Here is a 27179-nt window from a genome sequence, read left to right as displayed (position 1 = left end):
ATTTTTTTTTTTAGATTTTTAAAGTTTTTTTTTGTTTTTTAGATTTTTGAAGTTTTATTCAAGGCTATTGAAGATTTATATAATATTACTGAATTTTTATGAAGATCTACCACAATCTCTTCTCTTTTTTCTCTCCATCCAACTTGAAGATGGACTGAAATTATTAAAGAAGATTGTAGTTGGCCACCTAGAATTAATATATAATGCGCAGTCTGACCTTAAATAGGAGGATACTTATCGCAGGATTTCATAATATGAAGTAACTAATTACATCATTAAGACTGAAACAACATGGGGGTGATAAATTTGTTAAGTCAAAATAAACACAGAATTTCGCTCATTAATACAAGACGTAATTTCGGCAAATAGTTCTTGGTTAACAATGTAGATTCTACCCTCGAGGCGAATTAACATGTTTAAACATATAATAAATCTGAAAACCACACTTATTAGTTAATATTGACATAAATCTTATTATCTTTTCCGTACATGTAATATCGGACTAATCTGATGGTTTCTTTCTTTACAAATTACTCAGACGATATTTGAACAGGTCTAGTTTTTGGAGGGCTCGCAAACATTCGTCCGCCCGTTAACAGACAAGTAATGTCATCTTTCTTCACGTATCCAAGTTTTTCTCAATCAAAAACAATCATGAATTCTTAATCTTCAAATATTTGTTAATCTAATTTTTTATACTCTGTTGACATACACGTCTTTGCCGAAAAATTACTGCTAATCAAACTTGTCCCCTACTCTCTGGAATTTGGTAATATTAGTTTAAGTTTGGCAATTATTGTTACAAGATCTATCTTAGATAATGTCTTTTGTGTATCCACATAGACACTCGGGTTTGTTTCTTGTGTATCTTGACAAATTCATTATAATTTCGTTTTTGTAATTGTAGCTTAAAATTTATAAATTACTTTTTGTAATTGTAGCATTCAAAACAGAAAACTACATATGTCTCTCACCTAGTTTTTTTTCTTCTAAAATATAAATATCTGTTTTGTCCAAAACCCACAAATCAGTCTTATATCTAAACCTTTCCCATGCCAGAACCTTAAATGATAAGCCTTTGCCACCAGTAGGAAGCTAGGCCAGCACACACATCCTGACAGTCTGACCAGACTCTATTCAACCAGCTATTTTTTTGCACTTGATTGGGAATGGGTCCTGTATCTATTGAATTTGGAATATTTGATTTAGTAAAGTACCAAATTGGGAATTTTTTCTTTGTGAAATGAGTCAAATTGGGAATTTTATGTCAGGTTTATAATAACAGTATTTGCAAGCATAATATCACTCAAAATCAAGTGAGAGACCTTTAACTAGTTTTTTCCTCTCTAAAAGACAATGCAACACATCCATAGTCTTCTTAGATACTCTACTGAGAATTAGAGCCATGGTTTCTTAAAACATCCCCCATTAAAATGCTTCTGATGGATAAAACTTGAAACACCTATCATGACGTGAATACTATCTGGGGAAAATATTATTGCCAATCATGTAAGTGGTTCTTAAATACCTAGGTAACAAAAATGTCATGTATACAATGTAGAAACAATGCTTAATATAAAGATTTCAAAACATTTCAACCAAGTATTTAGCTACATTACAAACCCCTTATTAGAGTGGTTATTATTATTATTATGCAGAGAAAATACATTATATAACATAAAATACTATTAAATAGAACTTTGCACTTTTAAAAAGCTTACACAATAACGGTTACCAACTTTTTTGGATTTAAAATTAAGTTAATTTACCATGACTCAAGTCACATATCTGATTATCAAAAAGACATTAGAGGTTTTGAGTAGGACCCATCATAATAACATTGTTCTTTCATATTTTATTGCCAAGGTATAATGTAAAACCACCGTAGAAAGAATTCAAACTAATCTTGTAATGAAGGGCTAAAAAATTCCAAAACAATTTGTGAGTGAAAGTTAAAAATTTTTTTTTTTTTTAAATCTTGAAGCATTTCTGTACAGTTAAATATAAAATTGGAAGACTTCTGACAGTTGTAAAACACTGAAATTCACTTATCATAATTTTATCTTTATTATTTCAATGATATAATTCAATTTATTACTCTACTAGATAATACAGCTTGTATGTATTACATTTTTATCATCTTTTAAAGGGAAAAAAACTAAACACAATTCCAGTGTCTGTAACATATTTCATTAAAGCTGAGATATTTATTATTCATCATTCTAAATGTTTGTTTGGATATTTTGTCTCCATGGTAGAAAACTAAGTAAATGGTACACTTTCTGTGACACTACATTTATATTTGTATACCTATATGTATATCTTTACTACCCTTTCAAACATTCAAATGAAATAATGTGCAAAACACCCAAAGAATGAAAGACAACAATTCCACAACTTTTGTTATGATTTAACAAACACCATCATTTAAATTGAAAGACACCTATTTGCCTTAAAAACTGCAATTATACTAACTAACAAATGTTTCAAAAATTGCTACCGATGATAATGATCAATTCATTGAAACAGAGACATTTCTAAGAGTAAGGGTATTTTAAAAAAGGTCAAAGAAGAAATTAAACTTCCCAAGAAAGATTTCCAAAACTTTGCCAGATTAAAGGGAATCATGATTAAAACTAAACTGCTGAGGTCATTACCCTACTTTTTTAAGTTATCTGCCCTTGAAAATGGGTTTCTTTTTGCTCGTTTTAAATAGCAGACAACCTAAAATCAATTACATCAATACTTTATTTAACTTAAATTTATTATCTGTCATTTCATTTTCAGTCATGCTGACAAGTTAACGAAATTTTGTGTAATCTGTGTTTTGGTATGCTTTAATGAGTATACATTACTAAAATTTTCTTCAAAAATAGTGCATAACTCATAGGCAACTTAAGAATAAAATCTGCCAAACAAGAGTTTTGGCAAAAATTTGAACCATGGCATAACACAAAATAAACCAACATTTGAAATTTGAAATCATATAAAGCATTACTTGACAAAATATTGAATTATCTACTCTTTAAAATAATCTTAGAACGCAAAACAGACATGACTTACAGGGGCAGATAATTGGAAAAGTAGGATGGCAGCATCTATATTTTATTATCAATTTGTTTCAATCAAGTTTCATCATTCTCTTTTAATCATGCAAGTTTACAGACAATATTTGTATTAGTTTAAATTTTCCTTATTTGCCTTTGTAAAAAAAATTGACACTACTCTCTCCAACATGACTTGAACAAAGGACTGGAAACGAAGAATTGCAAAGTCATCTTAACTGCAGATTGTGAAATTCTTTATTGTTTCCATTGAAAGAAACATTATATACTTTTCATTTTGCAATACATTTAAAATTAAATACATGACATGAAGTCATTTTCAATATCATATTTCAATAAAGACAGTCAAAAAGGTAATCGTAATAATTGTGATCAAACGTAAAAAAAGCCAATATGCACAGGTACGTTACAGAAATATACATTTTCCTAATCTGAGAATACAAAGTTTTCAACTTATTGTTAAACTTTTTATTTGAATCTGTTTATTCTGAAAATCATTCTGTTTAAGAAAGTGAATAGGTGAGATTTTTTATTAGTTTTAAGGCAATCCTGTTATTTCTAGGCACTTTTTGTTTTTTGTTAACAATATTAAACTTCTACGACAATCGAGGTTTCAAAATGAGTTACAATGTAATTTATAATTACTTTGCATGGGGGTACATACCTCTCACTAAATGTTCTACAATGAAAATTAAAGCAATAAATATATGTAGTACCCAAAGCTTGTTCATATGCTCTTCTCCGAATACATGTATAAATGTTATTGTAAATCACTAATTGCCACATTTGATACAGATGTATACATGAAGTTATAAATATAAAATAAAAACATTTTTGTTTAGTTTATAAGTCATCAGCAAATAACAACATGGAGAAAACAATGTAGTACCAGAATTTCAAAATTAACATATAAACGTTTTCTAATTAAAACTTCTAATTTACATCATCTCACGCTATTTTGAATATATTTCCTACATGGAAACAATATCATATTTCATGTATATTTCATAGATTTCAATATCATCCCTGCAATTACAATATATATCAAGATTTTTATTCCAGGTCAATTTAATGTTTTGATGAATAAATATGAGCAATAAATATGTCTAGGAACATTTCAATATAACAGTGGGAGGGAGAAAAATCATCTTGAGAAGGATCACTTCCAATTCATTGGAGAAGAATGATTTTAACAGAACTGATGTTATTAAACATCTTATCTAGTTTTCAATATCTAAATTGTCCAGTAATTATATAGGCTTTTAGATATAATAACAATAATGCCTGTGGCGATTTATCATTGTACAATGAAGGAAGTGATCGCACAAATTATATAGTAAACACCATCTTTAACAGCTGTCTCTAGACATTCACTCACGTTTTATTTCTTTAATGTATATTATAAAAAACATTGAATGTTAATGATAATAATAATGATATAGATACAAAATGAAGTTGTTTCTCATACAATGTATAAACAGCTGTTATACTTCACATTTATATAAATTCTATCACCCACAAATTAAAACAATAACGATAAAAGGTATTTCTGAAAAGTAAAACATATTAGTTACCAATGAACAAATATATATATACTAAATAATGAACTCTAGCACAAAATAGCTAAGACTCTACCTACCATATTCTGCTTAAGGTCCAACGGAACGTATTGAACGTAATAGTATGGATGCATCCTTGTGAGTCCTGGTCCGAGAAACCGCCTTGTCGATGTCGGTACAGTAGAAACTGCCTTAAGAGTTGGTGCTGGTGCAGCGTAAAGAGGGGAAGTTCCGAGTCCTGATAGTCCGGTATTGATAGTTAATGCGGTAGACGGAGCAGCGGCAAACTTGTGAACTGACTGAATGGCGGGTGATGGGATAATCAACGGCTCAGTCAGTAAATCCAAACTCTGTGCTTCAATCATGGATAACAATGGGACGGAAAATACTCCGTCTCGTTCATTAAACTGAATGCAATCTCTTCTTTTATAACCACTACAGTGAGTGTTGCTTTTTAAATCAAATTACAATCACAGACATGTATGTCACTTAAAATCTGTCAGAGTGAGACATATATTCCAATTGCCTATAGCAAAATGGTATGAAGCGAATAAATGTCTCCTAGAAAGAGAATTCTACGAGGAAATGAACTATGAATTTTTTACACACTTTGTCACCGTTGTGTGGAATATGGCCCGCCTATAGATGATATACAATCTGGTTGTTAGCTCTTACCTTGGGGACTGTGTCGTTCAATAAATTTCTATTCTTTCTAATGGTGTCATGCACTGTCAATTCGCACACACTTCTACATGGAGTAACAGCACATCCGATACGAATAGAACACATGTAACGACTCAATAAATCTTGCTCCACTAAAGCACAATGGTATTAAGCCAGTGAGTAATCTACGCTGGGTATTATTTTTTTTTCATTCATATAAAAGTCCTTTTCTTTTCTCTGACGGAATGTTTTATGTGATTGTCTCTCTGTTCATCAGAAACAAGAAGTAGCGGTGACAGAATACCATCCAATTACAAGTTAGGAAACGTGTAGCGATAATACTGTTGAAACTCTCATCAATTCATATGACCTTTACAAATAACAACCGTTAACTATGTTTAACTATTTTAAATGAGCGTATTGCCAAATAGTGCTTCAAACGGGACAATCATAGGGGTAATTATCCTGTCCGCATTCTATACAGTCGCTGTTGATTTTTTTTTTCAGTCTACCAAATGGCAGCAATTATATTTTATTCATGGTCACTTCAACAATGGAAAACTGAAATCAGCAATTATGACACACGCTTTGATAACTCTACAAACTATAAACTCTCAGCGATATATCAACTTTCTAAAAATCCATATATTTTTATAAATTATTCAGAAACATTTGAAACTCGTGTAAAATATGAGAAAATATCCAATATGAAAATTTCTAGTGTCAGCTGTCGAAGAGACATGTAAAAGTGTTTCCATACAATCAATGACCACAAGGCAACAAGGTGGTAATTAAGTTAACCCCATAAGTGAACAAGTTGAATTAGTTAAATTAGTAAAATGACAGCACAGCCTCAGGGGTACCTATCACTTTATATTGTACAATTTCCTCAAGATCAATCATGTATTCAGACCCAAACTTATGACAAATCAGCGTGGTCGAAATTTTTTGACGAGTGTACATTCAATCATGCACATCTAACCAAACATAATCATCATTTGCATCAAATCAAACTTGCGATTTACCCATAATACCTTTCATATGTAAATTAGGGCTTGGGAATTCTTTACTTAACGGTTCAAACAACCTCGATGACATGAAATCTATTATAAAACGACTTTGTGCTTCAAAAGGCTGAGTACTTCTCTACACATATCAGGAAAAGATTAAAAACTTTAAAATGAATTTAATCCCCCTAGGTAAATGTTTGAGATACATCTCTAGTTCGGGAATTCGTGTTCAAGATGGTATTATGTGACAATATTGACTTATTTCTTAATTGCTTTTGACTAGTATCATCTGCTCTCAGAAGACAGTATTCTTCTCGAAGACTTTCTCTAAATATAATGTCATTTAACTGGAAATCACTGACACGATTTTCGCCGAAAGGAATAGCAAGACATCTGCATTCTTACTGATATTGCCTAGATAAACCTTTATTTCTATACCAAGCATTTTCATTATGTTCAAATTAACTATTCTTTGGCTTTAAATTATTCTCAATATTTAAGAAAATATAAAGCTTGGGGGGAAAAGAAAACAATAAAAGTACAAAAAAAAATTACAGAAAATAATAATGGTATTAAAAAAATATACAGAAAACAATAAAGAACAAAAGAAAACTTAAAACGATTTCTATTCTGTTAATAAATTAAGAGAAATTAACAAAATCCTGATAGAATTTCAATAATAATATTCAAATCAGATTTGTTCATGTCCACAGATGAGTCATTTAAAGTAGGGGACTTAGCTAAACAAATGCATGGCTAAATGAGTAATTAACACAAGTCTTCCTTGCAAAACAAATTTTTCAAAAAACACATTTTTTTTGTATTTCCAACAGACTGAAGACAACATTTTAACATGAAGCCATTGTCATGACACCAACATGAAGAATGTCATGCCAAACGAGATTTTTTTTTCCTTCCAGATAACGAAGTAGTTTCTACAAATACCGTATTTTCAATTTTCACATTTTTTGTGTGTTTCCGAATGGTTTATTAGATGGAATTGGCATCAGTAAATATCTGACCTTCTGGTGATTTCAACACAATGTTACAGCCTTTACAGCGCAAAAATTTGATTATTTAGATGAAATGGAACAATTTCCTGCCGTAGTTAAGGCTAGACGCTGGTCAATAAGAAATGCTTGCGGTCGTCCTATGTGACAAGACAAGGTATATGGTTAGCTCCAGGGAATAACCCGCAGTGCTATGACCAAATATGTCCTAACAAACGAGACAATGATATTTGCTATTAAGCCAAGAGAAAATATATTTATGCCTTTCTTGAGTAATGCATGGAATACAGTAAATTCTGTAGCAGAAATGACAGAAATATAGACAGAAAATTGATAAGTTTAAGTAAGCATACACTCATTCTGATTTAAATCTTTCACAATCATTTATGAAATTTGGGAATATCAGGAAAAATTCTCATACTAAATTGCAAAGGTCAAGTGTCCATTACAAAACGGAAGAAATGAAAAGAAACAGTAATTTGTCTGAAACAGTATGTATCCCCTCTTTTAAACCCCCTTAACTCCCCCTCTCCCAAAAATACATGTTTTTTTGTTTTATTATTTTCATTATATGAGGGATTCTTGTAATCTTGCCATGAAGTTTATCTTGCTGGATTCATATTAGTCAAAAGCCAAAAAAAATATTTTTATTAAATTTTATTTACATACAGCAATAAAAAAAAACAAAGTTCTGTTGTTTTTTGTTGTTTTTTTTTTCATTCATAAAAGAAGAACTCAGTGTATAACTAAATGTTGCAAACAGCCAACCAAAGTCAAATTCATAACAATTAAACATCCTTAAACAAAAATCAACAACTCTCAGCATGAACACAATTTTGCCAATTAGTTCTGTGACTACTTATACAAGCTGTTTGGTTTTTATTTAGATTTTTTTTTTTGTTCTTTTTGTTTAGATTTTTTTTTTAACAACAACCAGAAAGAAATATGCATATCCAGATGCTGGCGACCTGATGAATATTTCAAACACAATATTTGCTTTTCAATTAGGGAAAATGTACTCGCTTTTGTTACGAGTTTTGTAGAGTTCCGCCATCATATTGTATAGTCAGATTATATGGAAATAATCATTGTGGCTCGGTTTTTTTATCAATTGTATCTATTTACCAACATAATACCGTGCCTAGTTCAACCGTATAATGTCACAATTTTTCCCCGATGCTGTTCAATGACTTTCTCTTCTTTTTTTTTTTAATGCAAATATGACAAATAAACATATATTAATAAAAAAGTTCATTTCTTTGATCATACATTGATACAATGGCAAGCTTTTAGGAAAATGCATTAATAAATATTAAAATTTCAGCAAGCCATCTAGTCATCTGTTGATAAACGTGTACATATCATCAAATAAATGGATCACAGAAAAAAAACGTTGCCTAGCATGTTCTTGCATGTTTGTCAAGTCAAGGCAGAGAAGAATAGTATTGAACCATTACAATCGTGTTAAAGTCCAACTTTGTAGAGTTCAACTTTGAACAATTCTGAATTTTTAAGTGGCCATTGTTTAAGCGAAGCATTTTAATATGAAAAGAATTAATAAATCAAACAGCAAACAGACTCCTTGAATTTGATCAGACTGTACATAGGGTTTTGTAAGACAGGCCCAAATCCCCCCTAACTTTTAATAAAAAACTACTGGCAAAGGTAAATCATAATTGCAATGGTTTAACATTTCAATAGTTGTTCTAAATTTAACTTCTACATGATCTATTCCTAAATTGACGATTAGGATCTTTGTCCTTTTTCTTCGACAATTTTCAATTACAAATTCAATCTATTATAGTTTTGTTTCGAAATATCTAATTCACATTGTTTAATTGAATATTTAATATGACTGCCTTACTAAAATGAACATAGAGCTCAATTATAGAGGAAATGAATTCTGAGTCTAAGGTAAGGTCATTTGAACTAGTTAAACAGGTCAGTTCATTAAACCTTGTCATGTAAATTGAACACGTGGCTGGAGGGGTAATGCACGTACATGCTGAATCGAATCATTGATCGGTAATAAACATGTCAATATCTGACCTCTAATCAAACTCTTCCAACATCTCCTAATAAAAACGGACAATCACAGAGAGATAAATTCTAAATTCAATTCGTTGCATCACAAAAATTTAAAACCTGTTTAACTGAATTTCATTATTGGCGATTCTAATTCACAAATTCATTACATCCCAATAGATGATTACGGTAATGTAGTTTTCGTAATGAAAAAAACAGCAGGAGATTTTTCTTTCTTTTTCTTTTCTTTATTTTTTTTTCTTTTCTTTTGTGGCAATCATCGAGCTATTGTGTCGTGCTGCCAGATTTCTTCCATGAAAGACATCTAAACAAGCCTGTAAAAGTCTTGTTAGAAGAGTAATAGTGTTATTCTGTGACGAAATTAAAACTGTCGACAGTCCAAAACACCAAACATGCAAACATCTCATCAAGCTATACTGGGACACAGTCCTGGTGTCCATGAACATTTTACGCCAAAGTCTGTCAAGTATTGCCAACAAATGCCTACATGGTGTGAGACACGGATTTTAATTCGGCAGTTTTCAAAGACTTGTCAGCAGGGAAAATTGGGATGAAAAATGACATCATGCAATCCCCATACCAATCAGATACTCAAGGAATTGTTGCGGAAAGAAAGGATATTATCCCAATCTAATGTGGTAATCATTTCTTTCACATTTCACCATGACATTAAAAGTTACTAGTTTTTCATTATACTAATTCATGTATGTTGAAGTGGAGACTCTAAATTGTCAATCTTTTTCCCCTCTTTTTGGCTTAAGTGTTTCAGTATATATACTAGTGAAAATATATTTTTTTAGGCAAGTGATAAAGTGGGTTGGGGGCTTTTTTTTCAGCATGTCCAAATCTCTATAACTTACTAGACAAATACATTTTGGATTCCTAAAATAGAAAATAATTTTAGCATAAATAAACCATTTAAAATAGATCACCGGCAATATTATTGTCTTTCACTTGATCCCAAGTTAAAAAGGCATCCATAAAATATAATTAATATAATATTTAGACCCATTTATTGTAATCTGCTCCTTTATCATAAATGAAAAGGCAACCAGAACACACAAAAAAATTATTTTTTTCCAAACCAGCCACTGAAACTGGCTTTTATACGCAATTAATAATGGTAATAAGCAATTAAAAATTCAAAGTCAGAATTATTGTACTGCTTTTTATCATAAAATCGTTTTCAATTGGGTGCTTTCACAGAAATTGTAACCAAAAAAACAAAATACTTTTGTTCTCTTTGAAACCGTTGAGAGAATGATCGGTGAAAAAAAGGACACATTTATTATTCAACAGTCACGCTGTACGGAGTTCATCATGAAGCCAATTAATTTTGACTTTCTATGTGCGTTGTCAACACAGTGTTACAGGCATCGTCAACACTACGAGACAGTAAAGGCTCTTGTTTTACCACTATGAGGCACCTCCACTGGGACTCTACCTTCGACAAATTATACCATGAATAATTAAAATCCCTACACGCCAGCACTTGCTTTTACGCATAGCAATAGCTGTTAATTCCGCATCAATAAAACAGGGAATGGATAAAATCAAGCGAAGCAAGAAATTCACCAGAAATTTTAGAATCCATAAACAAGATAAACCGTTTAAAACGGAGGCATTCTATAATACATAAAGCTGTTTGTGTGAGAAGAAACTATTTTCATAAAATAGACAATTTCAATGATGATTCTTTCAAGTGTAAAACTGTTTTTAAATTGCTTATAAAGTATGCCTTTACTATCTCATTTTTCTCTATTGTTTACAATTCACATAAAATACTTTATCTATCTAATTCTTTGTCTGAAAAGCCAAAATGTTCCATAAAATGCCAAAGCAAATGCAAAATCGATATAGACTTAGCCTCAGATATTACTATTCTTCTATTTTCATATGCTTTTATTCCTCCCATGGGACCCCTCTTCTCTATAGACATGAGAAACAAATCTTCAAACAGCGAACCCTCTGGGCAGCTAAAATCTTCATAAAATTGTCACATTTCCCCACTCTCAATTCTAGGAGGAGCTATGAATGCTACAACTCTGTGCATAAAAAAAAATCTGTTATTTTCACTCTTTTGACAAGAAAACCATGAAATTTTAAAGAGCACTCCCGACAATAATGGCACATCAAGAACTTAATTATTCCACAATGCTGTACCTTTGTTTAACCAGATCACATCTGGCTAATGTACTTTCTGTACATACCATTTTCATTGTACTCAGAATAAAACAAAGACAGTAATAATACCATATCAGCTGCCAGTTAATAACTAACATAACTTTAACTATAAGCACTAAAAAATAACTGAGAAACCTAGAGATCAACACTGTTAAGCTAGGCTCTAAAATATTAGCTTTTTATTTTTACGACATTGACCGTTACAGCTCTAAAGTTAGTAGAAGATTATTTAAATTTCAATAAAATACAAGTCTATAACATAAATTCAATGACACAATCGACAGCTTCTGCAAATAATGCTATTCTACCTGTTGATTTTTAAATTTTTAAACAATAATATAAGACTTGCTTGATGTTTCTCCAGAAACATGACCCTTTTATACCCTGATTTTCAATTTCACCTTGCCCACTGATGCAGAACTTTTTCTAATTAAAACATCTTTTCTCTAGTATCCGCAGTGGTACATGCCTATTTCTCACTATTCAGGAAGAAAATTGACACGTTTTCATATAAATGCATTATATATCTCATATAAATTGCAAACACATCAAAGGCTTCTACTGGTTCTTTTTTTTAAAAGTAGAGGAAATCCATTCCAGAAAAACAACAGTTCATTACAAGCATTTGAGAGCACCAAAGATAAATTAACACGGAATTTTACCCAATACTTCACCAAGATCAAGCAAAAGAATAATGTTATAAAATTTGAAACATCAATATAGAGGTGAAAAACAGGAAACAAAATTTGTAGAACTACGAAAAAATTATAAAAATATAGGAAAATTATTTACCAGGCAAAGGTAATATCATAAAGATCTATAAAGAGGAAAGGCTTGTGTGCATCTGAAAAGAACTTTATAACATATTCTTTAAAGTGTTCTGCAATACATATATCAGGAAGTTCTGAATGAAATTACACACGATTCCCTTACTGTTGATATAGCAGTCTAAATAAAAGGAATCAGGAAGTACTTTGTTTATATATTACATATCATATGTAGGGCAGGAACTTCAACCCTTTGCAGCAACATCCAAGCTACTAAACGCTAGAGGCCAGGAGACAACTATCAGAGCAATTACGTTTTGAAAAGGCATCATTATAACCATCACGACAATGAGAATCTTGAGAAGGGTAAAATTAAAATTTCCAACCATAAAATCATTGCACATAACCAGTAAAACTACAACTTACGAGGAAAAGATAAAATCACTCGAGAAATGCCCCCAGATACTTGAGGAAAAACACTTGAGGACCTCTATAATAACCCTTAATACCTCAGTAACAATAAAACAGAAGCATCATGGCTCTATAAGACGAGATACACATCTTTTATTCCTCCATTGAATAAAGAGCAGATAAACTCCTAATTCAAGAACTGCATTTCATTTTCTAATGATAATGCTATAGGGTTATCTCCTATATACAAACTTGTATAACTAATCTTTCTAACCTTCTTGCAACAAACTGCATGTAACAAGTAACAAGCTATAACAATTGAAGGTTTTCAAAGCATTGAGACACCCATTGTTAATCAGTTCCAGACTTGTTTATGTAAAACTTCGAATTTCAGACATAATGTTTTCAGTAAATTGGATTTGACTGTTCATTTTAACAATACAAGTAAATCACAGGATGGGAAGAACAATTTCCATGCATTCAATATTTTTTGGAGATTGTATAGGGCACTTCCTTAAGCAGTGTACTCTTAAGTCCTGGTATATATTTTTTTGTAATAATCTTAAATAAATCATTTCTCCAAATTATAGCTTCCTTGGGTACAATATTAAAATACATGTAGAAAAGAATGGAATCCTTAAATAACACCTAACATAGCAAAATTGATTGAGCCTGTTCGCTCGTTAATTGGCAGGTGCCGGTTACATAATAAAGACTACTTGTGTGCTTTTTTTCCCACAATAAAAAATAAAATAAAATAAATATAATATGACCAGATGAATTGCTGTTCAGAGAAATTAACATTGTCAAGTGAGAAAAAGTACACATAATATATGACCCATTCTAAGCATTTCACAACTCTCTCTCAATTATTTGTTCTTTCCCAGGTCTTCGATGGGCAATTTATCTAAGTAAAGCATAAAATCAAACGTATAATATGCCATTATTCACAAATACGTCATAATAAAACAAAACATGTCTGTAAAGGGACCATTTCTACAGTGTAAATTAAACCCATAATTGAATCCATCCTCGAATTTTAAAACCCACAAGAAAACTTTCTTCTCTTTAATTTATCAAAAACTCGTAATCGCCCGTACCAATTGTTTTTTCACTGATTTATTACAAACTATAAATCACTAGAACTTTTTTGCCAAGCCGTTGTATTTCACGATTATCAAATTATTTCATACTATAGTGTTCATCCGGAAAAGGGTCAATTATTCTGAAAATGTTTTTAAGTCGACATGGGACAGCAATTTACCAACTAAGATTCAATAATCTGGCCATGCACAAGAAGTGATTTTAAACCCATAGGATAATTAGATTTTCCAGAAATTCCGGATCTATGGCATTCATTGTGGAAATTTTATTGGACAAAATCGTGAATATAAAGCCCTAATCTAATGCTGAAATAAATCAATATGCAATTAAGGAAGATGTCCTTGTTTGAAAGAGAGGAGGGATTAGTCGTGCTAACACACACAATATGAACTCACGTTGTCTCCTTCAATATAACTTCTTACAATATATGTAATCATAATTGAAAAGCATCATTTCAAACCTTAATTCCTCTTCGTCTGCATCTAATATGATCGAAAATTAAAAAGAATTTTGTTTACCCCCTTCAAGGATGTACAAGGATCTTATGCATTAATTTCTAACTTTTTTAACATTTAAAGACTTTTTTTTACAATATTTTAAACAATATATGTGCACCACCAATTATCAAAGAATTGCAAGCAATACACAAGTCCCCTTCCAGTTAGAACCCCAACAACATTCTAAAGGCAATGGCTATTCAATTATGTCATTTGCACGAACACAGAACAACCAAACTTTATGAAAATCTGCTTGACCTCCTTATATGGAACAGATTGGTCATGGATGGTCATAGACAATAGCATTAACCTTATAGCCAAATCTAAACACCTTATTACTATAACGGGCCAAAGATTTTATGAAACCATAGAAAATTAAAGTTGTTTGTACTTTTAAAAGAATGCAGCCTTTCAAATAGTAAAAGTACTTTTAAAGTACATTTTGTATGAAAAACAAAGTAAAATATCAAAGTATCCAGTATCCTACATGCTATGTATCACCCCACAAAATGCATTGCAATATAGAGATATATTGTTTCACCACTATTAAACTATTCAGTATTAGAATGCAATCACATACAGGTTGAGAAAATAAGAGCAGCTATCCATTTCAAACTAGGCACAAAGAGTTAAAATGATCAGTCCAACATTTTGGATTACTTATATTTAATAGGCTCCATTTTAAAATACCTTCCATGCATTTAACATACAACCAACAGGCTATCTAAATAATATATGGTCATAGCTGAATCAATTAACTAGCAAATGCAAGTGTAAAGTTTTGGACATTTGCATAAAGTATTGGACATTTGCATACAGTTTGCATACCAGCTTTTGAAAGTTTGCATACCATGAAGTTTTAATCCATCCAAAAACTTTGAGACTATGTAAAATATTTGGAAAAGAGTATAAAGTTTAGGTGTAAGAGTTTATCAGCTAACAAAAAAAATTGAAAATTTGTTGAGAATAAAAATTTTAGAGTGGAAAAAATTTTCAGCAATAATATTTTGCCAAATGGCCAATCCTAAGTGAAAGCATTAGAAAACTTTCCTATGAACAGAGCAACAATATATCAACATTAAATGAAATCTGATCAGTTCAGATTTTGCGAGTAATGGAACCAACAGTGACATGTTCCCATTCCACTGAATCAACTATGCTGTTTATTATACACAAGATGCAAAATTCAATAATGAAAACGTCCGATGTTTTTGCAACACCAAAGCCACCAGTATCACACCACTAATGGGCAATACAACGGATGTCAAATGAATTATGATTTCCACTCGATAAAAACCAATTGACACTTTGGTCACAGGCTCAGCCATTCTATTGATTCAATTTCCTTCTCCCTTTCATCAAGACTAAAAAAAACTTCCTTTTGTTTTCTCATTTTCCATCGTTGTTAATCTCGCAGATATTATAAAAGTGCACTAGCAAGGATAAAGGACTACAATACAAAACAAGGGAGAGAAATAACAAGCATTTGATAGTATTGCGGGCAATACAGTAGTCCCCTACCGGTCCCTCAAAAAGTTCTTTAATTGTCATACACTCCTGTGTATTGCCATTTATAATGAATTTGAGGATGAAGTCTGTATTTGAAAATATCAACCACAAAACATAATAAAATAAGTTTGTCTATATCACAGTAATGTGTTAAGTTTCCATGCTTAGTAAGGAAATTATGTTTATCAACCTTGTCATATTATTACGATGTGGGATTTTAAAGTAAATCCTATAAGGAATGAAGAAGTTGGAGTGAAAATACCAGTTTCTCGAAAAAAATCTAAGTTCAAGGGGGACATAATTCTGGAAATAGTCTTGCTAGAGTATTTAACCTTCTCAAAAATGTCGAGTGATAATAAGAAACATATATATGAAGTTTGAAGTAGATACATTAGGAAATAAAGAAGTTATTTCAAAAAAGACAACATTTTTTCCCCTAAAAAATCTAAGTTCAAGGGAGGTAATACTGATATTTTTGTGCTAGAGTTATAAACCTTGTCACATATGATGTGGTTGATGACCAGAAACTTATATTTAAAGTTTGAAGTAAACACCTTAAGAAATAAAGAACATATAGTGAAAAAGCTGAAAAATTTAAATCAGAAATCTTAAAATTCAGGCTATTTGTTGCCATAGCAACCAGAATTTTCAACATAGGAAGAAAAGAAAAAGATGTGCATAATCTCCAGACTGCCATCTACCCATATTTCAAGTTTCATAAAAATATTTTCAGTACTTTTTGAGTTATCACTGGATCCAGTTTATGTGTTAAATTTGCCATATTTTCAGACTATTTGTTGCCATAGCAACCAGAATTTTCAACATAGGAAGAAAAAAAAAAGACGTGCATAATCTCCATACTGCCATCTATCCATATATCAAGTTTCATAAAAATATTTTCAGTACTTTTTGCGTTATCGCGGGATCCAGTTTTGTGGACGGACGGACTGACGGACTGACAGACTGACAGACAGACAGACAGACGGACAGACGGACAGACGGACGGAGGGTAAACCTAAAGTCCCCTCCGGTTAAACCGGTAGGGGACTAATAAAGAAATAAAAAAGTTTGATACTAACACAAAAATAAATACAACAGAGAGCAACAATGAAGTAATAACAAAGTTTTTCTACATATCTTATTCTAAGAACATTTCAATTTTTCTGATCTACAGAATGTATGTACTATTGCCCCATATCAGACACCAATCTAGCAGAATCAATGCCCTAAAAAAAAATCACCTTCTGAATCCACTCACTGGGTAATTAAATCATAATAAAAACAATTCAGTGTTTTTTTCTATTTATTATTTAACAAAAATACAAAGTCATACAGAATGATATGAAATAATTTTGAAATTATGAAATATTCCTTACTTCAATTGTTTAAGGAGTTACTTTTTCAACTAGGATGCGGATCTCATTGTTTGTTGTTTTATACAAATAGTAATTATACTATTGTAAGTATTCAAATTTACTTTTAATTGGCAAAATACTGATCTACTGTGTTTGTTCTTTTAACTGGCAATATAATTATCAAATTTTGTTTTATTCTTATAATTGATATTATATCAACTTATTTTTTTATTTTTTTTTACATTAATTGGAACAAAATCCATCTCAATAATATGTTTTTGCATTTTTTACATTGATTTTTTTTTCCAAATATATATACTTTAAACCATTATTTCAATAAATATTGTATTTGCTTTAATGGTAGTAATTGTGCGTTTTCCTTTTCAATTATAGCGTACACAAAGGGAAAAACTTTGTATAGTAATTACATGAAGTCGCCCAGCCACAAATAGATCCGTGTAAAATCATGTCATTATTCCGCAATTATACTAATTTGCAATTTTTGGACAATACGTTTAGGACTGAATCATGTATGAATTATACCGTTTATGACTAACACTATACATGGAGATATGCAACAGCTTTTATAATCAACCATACTTAGACATCTGGTGTAATTAGTTGTAATGTCACACATATTTTTACCCTGACATTCCTACCATGTAAATGCCAAACACACAAAAATTGCCCAATCATTTTCTTCATTTGCTATGACATTTCATAAAACCAAGTGTGAATATAATAGTAAAAATATGCATTGAGCATTAATTATATTTTTTTGTTTCCTCTTTTTCATTATTTTCTTTTTTTTATCAATTCAAAGTTTACACCTGTATCTATTATATGTTATCTTCGGGAATTTGTAACTTTGATAACCAGACAGTAATAAACTCAAAATGTTAAATTTCACTTGAAATTAAAATTCTAGTTCAACTTCAAACTAGTAAAACCCTCGGCAGCTATACTGTTTTCATTGGGCAGCTATCATGTTTTTATCGGGCAGCTAACAAGGTTTTATTAGTCTGATATTATAGCTGATATATGGTCATAATCTTATCCGAAAGTTTTTTCCTAAATTCTTGTATACAAAATAATATTCTCAAATGAAACAGTTGTGCAAAATGTGCAAACTGTTTTTATTCAGCATATGTAAAATGTTGGCGTTTTTACTTGAAACTAATCTTGGCAACCACATCACCATGTTTTGAGAAAAATCCCATAAACAATTTCAAATGTAAAGGCGTTTTAAAAAAGAAAATATCTACAATAGATGCGAAAAAGAAAACCCACAAAAATACCTATATCAGTAATTAACCAATATATTCAGGGAAAGAGCCTCAAGTCCTGCACATCTAAGTAATCTGACCAGATTTTTTTCTGTTGAGTACTCAACAAAACGCTTTAAAATTTAAATTCAATACCAGGAAAGTTCATTATTTGTCTATCAGGGTGAATGTTAGACTGGCTCCTTTTCAGAGACAATTCTACAAAACTGATATACTGAGGAAAAAATCTAAATGAATAAATGTAAAAACTTCTCTCCCCTTAGAATTTACCAATATATATATTGTACAGTTGTACAGAATTATTGCATTTTTACTTAAAACTAATCTCAGTCTTGAAGTTGTATTTACTTTTATTGTCAAAAGATCATATTCTGTGTCTGCATGCTTAAATCAGTCTACAAAGTAATCCCGTGCAATCGTGTCAAGGATGAAATTCAAATACCATACTGCCGCACTACATGGGACCAATATTCTGAATATGGGACCGTTATTATAAATGCCCTATATACTTAAATGTAAAACTACTTCAATGTAAAACTAACAGTTTTCACTGACAGAGATCTATTCACAAAGTGCTAATTTCAAAATGTAAATTACTTTTCAAGTACACAAGTATAGCTGCATGTTTCAATCCCTCCATAAAACATCACCGACATATCACATTAATTTCTTTTAAGCCATTTCTTTCTTGCCATATTCATCAACAAATAAAATGTATTCAAAAGGGACAAGAGGTATCAAATATTTTTTCAGAGACAAATCTGTCATTCATCAAGCAGACTATACTAGTTTTCATAAACTCAGAAAAGGAGCATAACTAAATCTCTTAAATATATACATTATATTTACATATATATATACATTATATATACATAACGGAATAAAAAATTCAATGGTTATCTACATCTATTACATGTATCATCTTTTATTGATCACAGTCAATTTTCACCTATTTATTCAGTACACTATATAAAGCAACATGTAGTTCAGGGGAAGCAACTGCGACAGGCTTTAATCTCAATGGATTTGCACTGACATAACATACCATATTTCACTGTTAAAAGTAATTTGTCCTGTATATGCTTAATGCAGTAAAAAAAGGGATGCCTATAGAATCAAACAATGTCCTGAAAACAATTTCATTAACAATTTTATTACATCATTTTTATAATATATTATATAATATCATTGAAATAAGTGATTACCTATAATTAACTTGACTTAATATTTGTTAAAGAAAGTCTACTGAAAAACAAATCTTTTAGAGATGAAAATCAAAAACAAACATACGTTATCAAAAATTTAACAAACCAAGATACCAAAAAGTAACAAAATCAAAAATGTTCATTTTTTTTTTTGAAAAGTTACTCAATAAATCAATCAATACTATTTTTCAGTAATAATTATCTTTAACAGGAGGTAAACTTAAAAATTAAAACCAAAATGTACTTTTCAAAAATAAAATAACGGATATAAAATTTTTATGATCATCTGTAATGTTTTATGCTTGTTGTTGTTCTTTATTTTGTTGTTTTTGTTGTTGTTTTTTTGCGTTTTATTTTACCCTATGTATATTTTCAGTGAATAGGCAATATGTGAGTGATAAATTTCACTAATCAATATTCAGCAGTTTATACAATCCCTAGTTGTTTGATATCAATCAATTCCTACCAATATAGCCAACATCAAATGAAACAATAACGATAAACAATCTTGCTTTATTACAATAATAAAACAGATATTGTTTTCTGATCTAAATGATACCCTGGAATCATTCAAAAAACTGCAGAGAAAAAAAATACTCTTGTCTCCGATTTCATTTGTTTGATTCGTAATAATCTTCAGGTGTCTTTGATTGAAATCGGTTACCGATGGCAACTGAATTGCGATAAATTGAAATCAGTTACCAATAGCGAAGATTCCGATAAACGGAGAGTCAATAGATTAGCATAAGAACATTATCGCTCTTCTGAAACTAATTTACATATTAAGCGTTCAAAGAAAGGCCGTCTTTACTCGCCATACTGTAAGAATACATTGCTACAGAACTGCGATGAACTTTCGATGTAAAATGAGTGTTACTGTATATTGCAATGTTAATAATTGATGTTATTACGAGGTGAAATAATCTCGGAAGGATCAATATTCAGCCTATCACATAACAGCCTGTAATGTTCAAAATTTTTACAAATAGATTTTGAAAACTCTTTCCGTGATTTCAAACTCTGTTTATAATTTAAATGACAGCTAAAAAGACAGCTTTCATAGCTGTCAAAACAGACTATGAACTTATTAAATTATGAATTTCAAATTTCATGATATTTCCTTAATTTTCATCTTCCAGTTTTTAAGTTCAGTTAAAATGTATTTATTTATGCATGATTTAAAATAAGCTCTTGAAAGTTATGTTTATAACAAAGCTGAATATATCTATTGTCTGGAATGAGCCAGTGTTAATGTGGAGTGGTGCCATATGCGGAAAAAAAGTTGTGACTGAAATAGGACTCAAACCCACACACTCAAACCTCACACTTTCAATCTTACTTACAAGACTTTCACTACCACTTATTCACACGATTTCACCACCACTTATATTTTGCACTTTACTAGGACAGATACATAAATTTAGCTTATTGCACATTAACAAAACATTATTGAAACTTTTAATGAAAATATTGATCATTCAGTATATCAGTTTATTATCATATACCAATTTAAAATGTCACATACTTTCCAGCAACAGCTGGCTATGTACATGTCACCATTAGTTTATACTCAATTGTTTTAAGCTTGATAATAATGAGAAGTGTCAGCTTATAAAAATCATTCTCATGTCTGCCTCCTTTTAATTATATTTTTCTCTGTTTTTGTTTGCAATTTAGCGCCAGCTTGTTTCCAGAGTGGTTTGGGTTTTTTTTATATTTCAGTGTTATACCAGTGGACATTTAAAGTAATAAGTGTTTGAACAAGACTTCTGTATTTGTAAATGATATGCCTTCCAACAAGCAACTGCCTATTTCTCACAAATCATTAATTCAGTTCCAATTATTCAAGATGATGTCTTTTACCACATCCTTTCAGAATATTTCCGCAATTGGATTGAAGAGGGCTATAGCCTATACCCTATACTGATATTTCTCCAGTTACAAACAGGTTCTAAAATCAAAATCATTAACAATAATAACATTGGCAAAGATTAATAACAGTTTTAAACATTGGGAGTTCAGATACCTTAGTGCTACACAAAAGACAAGTAGTTACAACATAAATAATATTGTTTGTATAATGTACAAAGATCATGCACTCTTACCTGTATCTTTAAGCATTCACAAGTTACCTCCCTTGTTAAGGTCTTTATATGGATGTGAAATCTGGGGCTCTGACTGTCATCACCTGTGATTGCTGAAAATACTTACTTTCTACTAAGAAATGGTAAGTTAAGGGTAAAGGAAAAGAAAACATGTCACATCAAGACTTTATAATGATAAAAATAACAAAACATTGGGTCTGGTCTGGAAATTTCTGCTGAAAAAAATACAAGGCATGGAATAAACATTCCCTCTATTGTTTCAATAGACAACAAATAGTGTCTGCAAACATGGAGAAGGCAAAGTTGTAATATAATGAACAAAACAGATACACTAACATTTAAATGGGTAATCATGAGGCTTGCAAAATATATGACAAATTTCAAACACAAATGAATAATATTTTCAATTAGTCCTGTTATCGTTAACAAACCATGGCACAAAAGTCAATAAATATTTGTAAAATCAAATATAGAAAGATAGAGAGAATAAAGATAAACATATAAAATTAATGTTCCCAAAAACATTTTTTTTCTGTGCAAACTTACCCTGCCTAAACACATTCTTTTATTCATAGCTGCTAAGGCTGCCGCAGCAGACTCATGGTCGTAGAATTCAACAAAACAATATGGATCCTGGTTAGGCTGAAAAAAATAACATCATATAAACAAAATATACCACAGCGTTTAATCTCTACTGACCAATGAGATTCTTTTGTTAAAGGGTATTTATCTAACGTTTTCTAACACTCTAAACTATTTTTTTATAAATTCCCTTTATTTCGACTTCAACATATATATATTTGTTTAAATTCCAAGATACTCTGGTTCATTGCTAAGTAATAAATTGTCATTGGTTAGAACCATTAATTCCTGATATTCAAAAAAGTATTAAAATACAAAAATATTATACATTTTTTGTCTTCTTTTTCTTCTGTAAAAAGCAGCTCTGGATCCACGCCCTTATGTAGTCCCATCTGATAACCACGCCCCGATACAGTACAGTACATTTTATATTAATATGTAAATTAGATTAATTTAAAACAAGCATTTGATAGTATTGCGGGCAATACAGTAGTCCCCTACCGGTCCCTCAAAAAGTTCTTTAATTGTCATACACTCCTGTGTATTGCCATTTATAATGAATTTGAGGATGAAGTCTGTATTTGAAAATATCAACCACAAAACATAATAAAATAAGTTTGTCTATATCACAGTAATGTGTTAAGTTTCCATGCTTAGTAAGGAAATTATGTTTATACAACCTTGTCATATTATTACGATGTGGGATTTTAAAGTAAATCCTATAAGGAATGAAGAAGTTGGAGTGAAAATACCAGTTTCTCGAAAAAAATCTAAGTTAAAGGGGGACATAATTCTGGAAATAGTCTTGCTAGAGTATTTAACCTTCTCAAAAATGTCGAGTGATAATAAGAAACATATATATGAAGTTTGAAGTAGATACATTAGGAAATAAAGAAGTTATTTAAAAAAGACAGAATTTTTTCCCCTAAAAAATCTAAGTTCAAGGGAGGTAATACTGATATTTTTTGTGCTAGAGTTATAAACCTTGTCACATATGATGTGGTTGATGACCAGAAACTTATATTTAAAGTTTGAAGTAAACACCTTAAGAAATAAAGAACATATAGTGAAAAAGCTGAAAAATTTAAATCAGAAATCTTGAAATTCAGGCTATTTGTTGCCATAGCAACCAGAATTTTCAACATAGGAAGAAAAGAAAAAGATGTGCATAATCTCCAGACTGCCATCTACCCATATTTCAAGTTTCATAAAAATATTTTCAGTACTTTTTGAGTTATCACTGGATCCAGTTTATGTGTTAAATTGCCATATTTTCAGACTATTTGTTGCCATAGCAACCAGAATTTTCAACATAGGAAGAAAAAAAAAAAAGACGTGCATAATCTCCATACTGCCATCTATCCATATATCAAGTTTCATAAAAATATTTTCAGTACTTTTTGCGTTATCGCGGGATCCAGTTTTGTGGACGGACGGACTGACGGACTGACAGACAGACAGACAGACGGACAGACAGACGGACAGACGGACGGAGGGTAAACCTAAAGTCCCCTCCGGTTAAACCGGTAGGGGACTAATAAAGTTTACATTACTTCAAGGACTTTCCAGGACATCAGGCAAGTTTAACAAAATGTAAAGGTATACCATTTTAATTTCTTGCTTCATTCCCCTGGAATAATGGTTTATATAGAAAAAATACTTCCCTTTCTCATGGCTGCCATTTTGAAGAAAATAGATAATTCATAAGACCTAGGTCATTTGCTTACACCCCAAAGAGCCCCTGTCTTTTTAACCAGACCCCTTATAACAAAAGTAACTTACCTGCTACCCCTTAACCTGCTGGATTTTGCCACCAGTATAGAACCAGGATAGCCTGCACTACGGTGTAGTCTGACCAGGGTCTATGCTTTTTGGCGGACCTTTTTTCATTTTCATTTCCCAAAAAATTGATAAAGGACTTTTCCAAAAATGGAAACTGGTCAAGTCCATTTAAGAAATTCAGCAGGTTAAGGGTTAAATAAATAACCATCTTACCTTTTTATAACAAGACTATGAGAGAATAAATACACAAAATCAGCTTACCAAATAAAAGATGGCATTTTCAGTTTACATCGTAAATAACAAGAGCTAGAGGTACGACAGTGTGCTCAACTATTCTCAGTTCTTGATAGTAAAACAAGAGCCTGGATAATGAAGAATTTTCTAGCCTTTCTTAAAGGGCCATATTTTTGTCCAAATCCATGTTAGAGTTATGGGCCTTGGACAGTGACCTCTTATTATGCTCTCAAATCAGTATGTGAAGTTTCAACCCATTCTCTTCAGTAGTTTCTGAGATACCAACTTGGTAACAAAAACTTAACTAAAGTGTAATGCCAACACCTTGGTGAGTACAATAGCTCTCCCTATTCTTCAAATAGTCAAGCTAAACATACATTTATTCTTATTTTTCCATTACACAAGTTAGAAAAGAGCACAAAGATAACTGGCCATTGCTGGTCCAGCAAAATGACTAAGACGAAAGTTTGTCAGGGGAAAAAACGTCTATGTCAACCCTCTTGATGAGGGAAAATTGACATGTGGAATACTTTCTTATTGAAATAGAAAACATGGCAGATAAAATTATAAAAGAGATGCCTTAGTCTGTGTTAAAACTCAAAAACTTTAAGGTGCCATCCAAGCTCTACCTGTGGAGCTAAACAGACAAGCTAAGGTATGGTGGCCATTGCTTTTAACTTTTGAGACTTCTGCAACATTAAATCAAATATCATATCGTTCCATTTGAAAGTTCAATGGAATCAAACATCATTTTATAGATGTTATGATACATGGTTAGACACAGTACAGCATAGGACCTTAAATATAATGAAAATGAACAAGGTAAAAGTGACCTACTTCTGAGTGTTCGCCTCTTAAAGGGGTTGTGCTCTGAAAGAAACGATACAAGCCATGAAACATGTATAATAGTCCCTCATTCAAACACCACAACAAACTCTTCAGATGGCATTTTGCCATTGTTTTTTGTTGTTTTTGGTCATTTATATCAACAACATAATGATGCACAAGTACAACTATAAGAACTAAAACGTTCTAACATACACAAGACAGGAGAATAAAAGTAACATTTAAATACCTCAGATATAGGCTTAAATTAGTACAGTTCATGTCTTGATGAAAAAAATCTCTGAATGTTTACAATTCTTTGTTTAGTTTTAACATGACGTCAAATTTAGGAAAGCCAGTCATTCCATTGGCTGACTGGAATTTGAAATTGGCCAATAGAATGGCTTCAATAAGAGACTGACAGATCTCTAATTATAAATCTAATTAATGATTGCATTCATGGGGAGTACAGGTAAAAAGAATTGCTTTTAATTATGTCATGTGACAACAAGACCTGATAACATCAGTAATAAGCAGACTGGTTCTAAAAGAATGACAAATAGATGAATATGTTTATGAAAGACCAGTCAAAGGTGCATTTTGTTCAAATTAAAAATAAAAGATATTACTGAATTTATATGACTGTAATCTTTATATAAAGGAGTAGACTATTTTATGATGAATGAGATTCATGAAAAATTTTACCATGTCAAAAGAATAAAGAAACAACAGTTCTCGTTGAAACCTGAGTCTCATGCCCCCTCATTTCTTTCAGTACTAACAGCCCAGGACAATACATTTCAAACATAAACACATTTATATAATTTAATTTAAAAAAAGCATATATTTTATAGAAAGGCCTTTCACAAAAATAAATTATACTATGCATTTAACTGACAGCTTCTCCTAATTAGGCATTAGTAAAAAAATAACTCCAATTAATGGTTAAATTGTTGACTTTAAGTTGGGGGGAAAAAATCATATTTTACACCTAATGGTCGAAAATGAAAACTAAATAAAACAATTAGAGAAAAATAAAATACTAAGGTGACTATCAGGCTTTGTTTTGGAGACATGCTGTATTTTGAAAGTTCAAGGACATTTCTTTCTAAAACCACTGACCCTATATACTCGTAACTGCTGTTAAAGTTTATGAACATGTCTTACTCAGGAATTGAACAAAAAGTTGGGTGTGGGAATAGTGGTTCTAGGACAAATATCTAAAAAGTCTCAAAATGACAACCTGATATGATTAAAACATTAACTATAAAGACATAAATATTAATGAAGAATAGACCCTTCATAAATAAGAAGCAAAGAACAAAATCACAACATATAAAATATTAAAATTGTACATAAAATATAATGGACAAAGATTGTTTTTTTTTCTTCCTCTTTTTGATGATTTTATTTTTATTATCATTTACATTGTTTTGTTTTGTTTGATTTTACGGCAACACCAACACACTTTAGATCATATGGCGCCAAAACAGACAAAATGATTTAAGCTAATTATTTTATATATATACCGGTATAGCACATGTACATGTATATGAGTAATGACACATTATAAAATGCTCACTGTCTCTTGAAGAGTTTTCTGTTACCGTGTTTACCATTAAACCACACCTTACGATTGAACTAATACCATAAAAATCAAATAAACTCCTCCATTACCTTATCTAATAACAACAATCCAATCGAAAACTAATCAATGCCAAAATAAAACAGGTATATTACAGCAACAGTTAGGTCTTAATTTAGATTATAAAATACTCATCACTTTTCAACTCAAGAATCCCAAACATTCATAGCTTTAACAGTTTCATACAAATGTTACTTTTTTATGTGTGGATAACTAAATAAAGGAATATCCTGGTGTAATAAAGGTTTTGTGTTGAAAAATGTTTTGACATTTAAATATTATAATAGTAGGTTGGTCATACTGCCTGATAGTAATACAGTGAGTATTCAAATGCA

The 27179-nt window shown here is 31.0% G+C and overlaps 1 protein-coding gene across 10 annotated transcripts in view; it reads right to left on the bottom strand.

Moving 5' to 3' along the window:
- Positions 1-27179, bottom strand: part of LOC132730605 (nucleolysin TIAR-like) — a 159581-nt gene that overhangs the window by 92465 nt on the left and 39937 nt on the right. For 2 of the 10 annotated variants that reach the window (XM_060716572.1, XM_060716570.1), the window contains one exon: positions 22323-22418. In XM_060716572.1, coding sequence (XP_060572555.1) covers positions 22323-22418 — 96 coding nt within the window. Of the gene's footprint in view, positions 1-4704; positions 5895-22322; positions 22419-25211; positions 25245-27179 lie in introns of those variants that run through there. The other 8 variants (XM_060716566.1, XM_060716562.1, XM_060716563.1 and 5 more) reach the window with 8 other exon arrangements.

Source organism: Ruditapes philippinarum, unplaced genomic scaffold (genome assembly GCF_026571515.1).
Source record: "Ruditapes philippinarum isolate M1 unplaced genomic scaffold, ASM2657151v2 ctg1527_1_1_1_1, whole genome shotgun sequence".
NCBI lineage: Eukaryota > Metazoa > Mollusca > Bivalvia > Venerida > Veneridae > Ruditapes > Ruditapes philippinarum.
This window is presented reverse-complemented; position numbering and strand designations above follow the sequence as displayed.